An 8,059-nucleotide genomic window follows, 5' to 3' on the forward strand; every position below is an offset into this window, starting at 1 on the left:
GCGGGCCATACAAAATTATCAACTAAAAAATGTGCCTGTTATATTTGGTCAAACATTTAATTAACTCACCCCCAATGCGATGGCTGGAACTGCTTCTCTTTGGCGAGGCGTGTGATGTTCGCTGGTATTGATGATGTCGCTCAGTGCCGGCCCGAGCCTCTTGGGGGCCCTAAGCAGAATTTGATTTGGGGGCCCCCCTCCCACCATCATTTATTCATTCATTCATTAATTCATTTATATCACTTGTTTAAGTTATTTAATTGTAAAAAAAAAAACGATTCGGGGGCCCCCTGGTGGCCAGGGGGCCCCAAGCAGCCGCTTAGTTCGCTTATGCCTCGGGCCGGCCCTGATGTCGCTGCTACTCGCAACTGCTTTTCCAGGTTTGCTCCTAGATTTATTGAATTTCGAGTCCCGCCTGCGGTTGCCTTGGCAGGGCCAGACTAAATTATTTTGCGGGCCTTATACGGCCCGCGGGCCGAACGTTCCCCACCCCTGGTGTACACAATGCCTGTACTCGCACACCCACGGTGTCGGGAGAGTTACTTTTGAGAATATTATTACAACTGAAGCTCTTCAAAGTAATCTCTTGTAAGTCCCCCATGCTCTGTACCATGTTATAAAAGTAACTTTTAATTTAGTTCCGTGAAATCGTTTTTGGCAAATCTTCATCAGTGATAAACGACACCTGGATCGGTTCTGGGCGCCCCCTTTTCACCAACGCACACGACCAGCGTGGTGAAGTATGGTCAAACAACGGCCACGACCGACGCGGCGCGGAGTGGACTTCATCTAGCAGTGGACTGACACAGACCTGAAGACGAACCTGAACGGATTAATGAAGGGTAACCAGCACCCAACTTCGGTCGTCCGATGAGAGCATTGCCTCGACCTCACCCGGTGCTCTCAAACTTGAAAGCTAACCGAGAGCAGTGCAGTCCTTTGAAATTAAGTGCCCGCTCATTTTTCAGTCAATATCAGCGTGACCACGTGGCTCACAGAGAATTCACAGCCTGTGCTTAAATGGCCGAAGGCTGCATCATACGAACTGCACTGAAATGTCAAACATGTCAACATGCTGAGTTTGAATCCCAAGGTGCCACCTGAAATGAAATACAACTGTCAAACGTTGACCATCCCAGGAATTTAACTTGCAGCACAAAAATGTACTCTTGGTATACACGATTTTTGTTCTGCCTAATTCAGCCCAGTCCACCCACGTCTAAGCGGTGAATAAGTTTACAACGAAAATATAACATACCGTATCGTACCTCGTGCCAGTAACACAGAGTGGAGGCTCTTTCAAGACGTCTGGCATGCACGAAAGAGTAGGCCAAACACCCTCTTAGAGGGTCTCTCTAGAGTTGCCTCTAGTGGAGGGCCCTTCCACCAGCAATTGCATGAATGCTCTTTTAGAGTTTACAGAATGATGGGGTGCCCTTAAACGCCTCGCTGACCAGGTTGCGTTTTCTAAAGGACAAAGTGTTTTTGCAGTCCCACGGATCACACAGCAGATTAACAAAGTAGCAAAGCGAATTAGTAATGACTGTAATGAGTAACTGATTTGCCTTTTACAACTCACGATGCCACGACTTCACACGGGCATTACTGTATTTATACACAACACACACACACACACGTGTACATGGTCATAACAAGCATGCCTTGCGGCATACACAGTAATTATAATACATACACATACCCTGCAATTTAAACACATACATAGAAAGCAATTCAAACGGAGCGCACACACACACACTTACAGAGGAATTTGACTCTACCACACAGCAATTAGAACACTGTGTACGCACACTGAGGGTGGATCGGTGGGCCAATGGTTAGCGCATTGCACGTCGAGTTCTGGGCCACAGCCAACATCAGTGGTAATATATCAAAACTAAAAATTAGACTGATACTAATTTTATTTGAACAGGTAACGCCCACTGAGCTCTATAGCTCTTTTTCACAAGCCACCCAGTCACATATGATGGCCCAATGAGGTGGCTTATCATGTGGACATTTACAGCATACACACGCGCTAAACGCATGGTGATTCTAAATGTGGAGGAAAACAAGCCGGAGGACCCAGAGAAATATCCACGCAACCACGGGGAGAACACGCACACTCCAAATATCAGGGTCGGGGTCGAACCCAGGGTCTCCCGCACACTTGGCGAGGTAGTTAACATCTCGCTGCAGCGTTACCTGTGCGGGCCTCCCCTTTACCGACCCGAAACTCACCAGCACGTTGAAGTATGGCCAACACCAGTGACGATTACCTGAACCGGTCGTGGGCATCCCACTAAGTCGACTCAGTCTCAAATGAGCACCTAGAGGGTTTGTGTGAACATCGTCACTCGGGAGACAAAGGCGGCCAAGGCATGGTGTTGGCCACCCACCGCCTCGCGTGCCGTGCCGGCCTTCATCGGTGCTACCCGCTAACAGCACTTGTCCCAACAGTCTGTTGAGGCTATACGGGTGGATCTTTTTCTTTGTCCTAACACACACAAACGCAGACACGCACTCGTACATACCACAACCACGAAGTGGCGGTGACGTCACCACGATGCCTGTGCCAGGCCAGGTGCACTTTGAGGCCGTCACGTGAAGCGTCGAAGGCCCGCTGGCAGGAAGGAGGTCACGGAACAGACCCCCGCAGGTCCCAAGGGTCCCGTCTGAGATGTTAACTACCTCGCCTGGTATACAAGAGATCATGGATGCGATCGCGACCCTGGCGCCTGCTGTATATTTGGAGTTTGCGTGTCTCTCTCTCTCTCTCCCAGTGGTCGAGTGTATTTTACTCCGGGTCCTCCGCTTTTACACTCCACATGTCAACATCACGCGTTTAAGGGTTATTGGCTTCTGCTATGAATCTACACATGATGATAAGCCACTTCGTTGAGCTATCATTTGTGGGGCCAGGTTGCTTCTAAAAAACACATTTACATAGCAGCTCAGTGCGCCTTACCTGGTACAATAAAACAAATGTTTGCTTCGTACGGAAATGTTGCGATAACAACAGCCCCGGGAGTATGACAAAAATAAGAATATGTTTTACCCTTTCTGGCAACAAAACGGGTGTTAAGATGTTAAAACACCTAATAGAAACCATTTGCAAGGAATCATGTCTGTAGGAGCCATACGTACTTTTGGTGAACATGCAAACAAGAACATAATCGGATCATGTCTCACCATTGTCAGATCAGATAACGCCAAAAGGCGAATTGATTCCTTGCAAAAAGGTTTCTATTTGGCGTTTAAACATCTTAACAACCCGTTTTATTGCCAGAAATGGGGAAAACCCAACCTTGTTTTTTCATACTTTGATACTGGCAACAACAAAAAGGTCCCAATGCTGTTTCCAGCCCCGGAGTGAGCTCGGTCTCCCCCACGGGGGGTTGGGGGGGGTCCCCACTGCGTGTGCGCCGTTCAGACGCAACTGAAGGCCTCTGCTGCCCTCTGCCGGCACCGGCGCGGGTTTACAACCCACGGGGCCTTTTACGACTCCGCATTTGCAACACGGGAAAAGTTTTGAACAAAACTTTTTTTCGTGCCAGGTAAGGCCCGCTGAGCTGTATAGCGCTTTTTTTTCACAAGCGACCCGGCCATCAGAAATGATAGCTCACACGAAGTGGAAAACGTGGAGGGGGAAACACCGGAGGACCCGGAGAAAATTCCACGCGACCACGGGGAGAACACGCAAACTCCAAATATACAGGCGGATCAGGGTCGGTATCGAACCCACGACCTCCTGTATACCAGGCGAGGTAGTTAATATCTCCTAGCCACTGCGGCGCCCACGGGCGGTGATGCCGATGTCAGGTCTGCCGCGCGTTTAGACTATTCGGCTGCTGTACATTTCCACGCGGTAAGCCACTTCGTTGAGCCATCATTTGTGGCCAGGTCGCTTCTCAAAAAGAGCTACGTAGCTCGATGGGCCTTACCTGGTAAAAAAATACCTCCCCAAACAAAGAGTAAAATCGTGGTGGTAGTGGTGGAGCGAGGGGTCGCTTACGACCTCCGCCCGTGCGTCGTTGTGTCCGGCTCGCCCATCAGCTGGGGGGCGTTCTGCGAATCTTCCCCGGGGGCGGCCTGGAGGGGCGGCCGGCCGACGTGGAGCCCAGGTTCGACCGACTTCTCCTCTTCTGGTCGGACCGGCGGACGCCCCACGAGGTGCTGCCCACGTTCGGCACGCGGTGAGCAGCGCGCTCCGGCCCGTGCCGGCCCACCAACCCCCGCCCCCCCCCCCCCCCCCACGTGTCTGGGACGTGGGGGAGCGGTGGCACGACGGTTAGCGCGCTATTGCGCTCCCGACCCGACGGCCCGAGTTGGGATTCCTGCTCACGACCCAGCGACGAATATCTGAACCGTGCCCTGGGCCTCCCCTAGGTCCACTAAGCCTTAAACGAGTTCCCGGCGCAGTGTGTAAATATCAGCGGTGGTGAGCTAGCGCTGGTGCGTCCCCACGGTGTGTCGCGTGATTGGTGGGAGATGCGAGACGCCCAGAGCCCCCCGTGTGCGTGTCCCCGCAGGTTCGCCATCACCGTGTGGTACTTTGACGCGGAGGAGCGAGCCCGGGCGAAGCAGCGCTACCAGTCAAGTGGGTGATCGGTGGTGACATCGTAGAGAGCAGCGCACGGATCTCACTCGAGCGATACCGATAGTCCTTCGCTAAACCCCCGAAAGGCTCGTCAGTTACACCGTGGCTTTAGAAAGAGAATATTATGTAAGGGGCGACGTTTCGGGAAACAGCCCCTTTCTAAATTTCGATTTAAAGCTTTCGTGACTGCAGGGATTCATCTTCTTGGTTCTTTCGGTAAAGTCACGTAGAAGGGAAGTAATAAAATAATAAAAATAAAACATAATAAAATAATTCTCACGACGTTTCGGCCACAACGCAAGCAGCCGTCCTCAGGTGAAGAACAGGTCTGTTGGGAAGACAGACGGGAAGACAGCTTCATTCAGACGCTGTCTTCCCGACAGACCTGTTCTTCACCTGAGGACGGCTGCTTGCGTTGTGGCCGAAACGTCGTGAGAATTATTTTATTATGTTTTATTTTTATTATTTTATTACTTCCCTTCTACGTGACTTTACCGAAAGAACCAAGAAGATGAGCCCCTTTCTAGTTTGTGTTTAATTGTGTATTGTAACACCGCCGCCAATGCAGCAGCGGTAGATGTGGTTGCATAAATGACACTGCTATTTAACGACTCAATATGGGTATTATTGATCCTCTTTCAAAAGAGGTCTGGGATGCTTGAATGAGAATAGAGGATTGACTTGTTACACTCAAGATTGGTGGTAATTATTTGTAATACTGTTAGGTTGGAGATATCATCTGCAATTAAGAATATAATGGAGTGCATTTCCCAAAATTAACCGACATTTCAACAATTGGTCTATGAGCTTGTCATGTTGATGTTTCACAAGTCCATTCGTTTAAACTAGGCAACCACGGAACCGATTTTGACCGATCCAAGTCTCATCAGCCTGGTAAATACACTACACTGGGTGGCCCGAGGTTGGCACTCTAAACCTGCCAATCAGAGTTCGATTATCGGCCACAGCTAGCATCAGTGACAGGTGAAGTTGAAACTGATCCTAGATTTGAAGCTTTCGTGACTGCAAGGATTCATACTCTTAGGTTTTGTCGATAAAGTCACGTAGGTAAAACATTAAAATTAATAAAAGTAAAATAAAATAAAAATCACGACGTTTCGGAGGCAACACAAGCTTCCGTCTTCAGGTGGAACCGTCACAGCCACGACAGCTGTATCAAGTAAATGAGAGATTGCAGGAGCTACCACTCCGTTTATGTGTGCTGTACTTGGCACTTCCCCCCTCTCCAACCATTATATAAACGGAGTGGTAGCTCCTGCAATCTCTCATTTACTTGATACAGCTGTCGTGGCTGTGACGGTTCCACCTGAAGACGGAAGCTTGTGTTGCCTCCGAAACGTCGTGATTTTTATTTTATTTTACTTTTATTAATTTGAAACTGATCCTGACCCAGCCACCCCCAACCCCCTTCACAATCTCGCACTGCCCAGCGTGGTGAAGTATGGTCAAACAAGCGCCCAGCATCGACATGGCGTGGGGGAGGCCCTCACTCAACAGCGAATTGGCAAAGGGCCATCAATAGTAACCCTGATGTCGTGGGCTTCGATGCGCAATGTGAGCTGCAGCAGTGGTAAGCCACGGTTGATGATCACAAGCGCTGTTCAATCTGTCCTCGGGGAGAGAGGTGATACAGGCCCGATGCATCTCCATGTCCACAGCTGTCGGAGAGAAGGAGCCGTCGGTGCAGCTCACAGCCGCTCACAGCCAGCGATGATGGATGGCGACAGAGTCTGCCAAACTGGATGCCTCGGTCCATTCGGAGGCACGAGGAGAGACACTCGCCCTCCCCGCTTCCGATTTCCATAGCCGACTTGATAAGAGCCAAATATGTGCCATAGCCGTGCCAGCGTGAAGCTGGCCAATTCCGTCTTTCCACGTAGCCGCTGTGACCACCATCGCTTTCTTTCCATCCTCCACTTCCATCCCTCTGTCCCTGCTCCTCCGCCGACTCCTCCTCCTCCCTACCCCCTGCACCCTAGAGGCCGGCCCAGGAAGGGCACACGTTCGCCGGACAGGAAACCAGGCAAAGTCAAAGGGTCGGGTGATGGTCAGGAAGCAGAGCAACACAACTATTTGTTTAAAAATTGAAACAATGTGGAAATGTAAGGATAGTTGTGTGTATTATGCATTAAAATGTAGCTTTTTAAATTGCGTTGTTTTATAATTGGATAACAATTATAAAAGCACAACTTTAGCAAGCTGAAAAAACGAAATGTGGCAATGAGGAACTAATGGCGAAGCTGCCTACATATGCATGGGATTTAATTTGAATGGGCATTTTTTTACTTAACTTTTACTTTTGGAATTTTCATTGTGCATTGATGATTAGTAAAACCGCAGTATTCGGAAGGAGGCATGCTATGAATGTTCGGGAAGTTTAAACAGGAACCTGCATTAAGAATGTTGAATTACTATATTTAGTAAGCCTAGAGTACTTGATTTCTGCAATTCAAAGGCGAAAATTTTACAGGAGACATGTTATCTCCCAAACGTAGTATTTTAAGAGACATCACTGGCTTTAAATCGCGCAGATATTACTTCTGGATAGTGTGAAACGTACTTGAACCAATTCCATGTTCTGTTTTTCAATTTTAGAAAGTGGTCGATTTTAACCCACGCATTAGAAGTTTGGGGTTAGATGTGGAGGTCTTCGAGTTAATAGGAATGTGTCGGTAATGTTCAGTGCACCACTAGTAGTGGGCCATTTAATCAAATCTATAAATGCGGAGAAAACCCATCGTAACAGCCGAATAATACACGGAGAAGCGTGTACAAATACCACTCGGTCTTTGTGCGATATGCTAAATGCCACAGCAGCTCCTGAAGAACTGCATTGTGGTCTTCTTGCCTTAGGTCACCATCAAAATAAATGTTAGCCAATGTGACCGACTGGCAGAACCATCGGCCATGCCTGATCTCCTGGAAGTACTGCAAGGATGCCATGGTGGGATAAATATCCCAAAGCTGAAGATTACACTTCCTCCAACTGCATCCACAAGTCGCTACTCAGTCGAGCAAATTTCAATTTCAATGACCTTTATTAAAACCAAAGCGTCATCTCGTCCGCTGCGTGCTCTATTTTCTAAGGCACACCTAAGTCTTCTCGTTATGTACCGAGTTTTTTTTCTCATTTTAAATTTAACTGGGGGGGGGGGGGGGGGGGAGGTTAAATTTAGCTGGTCTGGGCCGGGATGGTGCCGTGGTTAAAGCTCTCGACTCAGTTGAAATTCCAGTCGGAGAATTGGCTCAGTCTGTCGTTCCTCTGGTGGGGGGGGGGGGGGCAATAGATCGCTTTGTGGGAAGGCAACAGCGGCTGTACTCCAGACAACGCCGGATTAAGCTACTGCGGGGCCTGTAGCATATGTTATAAAGGGGCCCTAAATTATATTTTTAAAAAACACAACTATTAAAACACAAATGTTTAACTGGCATAGTAAAGAA

The 8,059-nt window shown here is 48.9% G+C and overlaps 1 protein-coding gene across 1 annotated transcript in view; it reads left to right on the plus strand.

Moving 5' to 3' along the window:
• LOC144933571 (uncharacterized) overlaps positions 1-7,519 on the plus strand; it is a 31,323-nt gene extending 23,804 nt beyond the window's left edge. Inside the window, exons 4-6 of the mRNA XM_078858496.1 lie at positions 4,054-4,193; positions 4,530-4,597; positions 6,277-7,519. Of these exons, the coding sequence (XP_078714622.1) occupies positions 4,054-4,193; positions 4,530-4,597; positions 6,277-6,332 (264 nt within the window). The 3' untranslated portion in view covers positions 6,333-7,519. The remainder of the gene's footprint in view (positions 1-4,053; positions 4,194-4,529; positions 4,598-6,276) is intronic.
• Positions 7,520-8,059: the final 540 nt, after the last annotated feature.

The sequence above is a fragment of the Lampetra fluviatilis genome, chromosome 7 (genome assembly GCF_964198595.1).
Source record: "Lampetra fluviatilis chromosome 7, kcLamFluv1.1, whole genome shotgun sequence".
NCBI classification, from domain to species: domain Eukaryota; kingdom Metazoa; phylum Chordata; class Hyperoartia; order Petromyzontiformes; family Petromyzontidae; genus Lampetra; species Lampetra fluviatilis.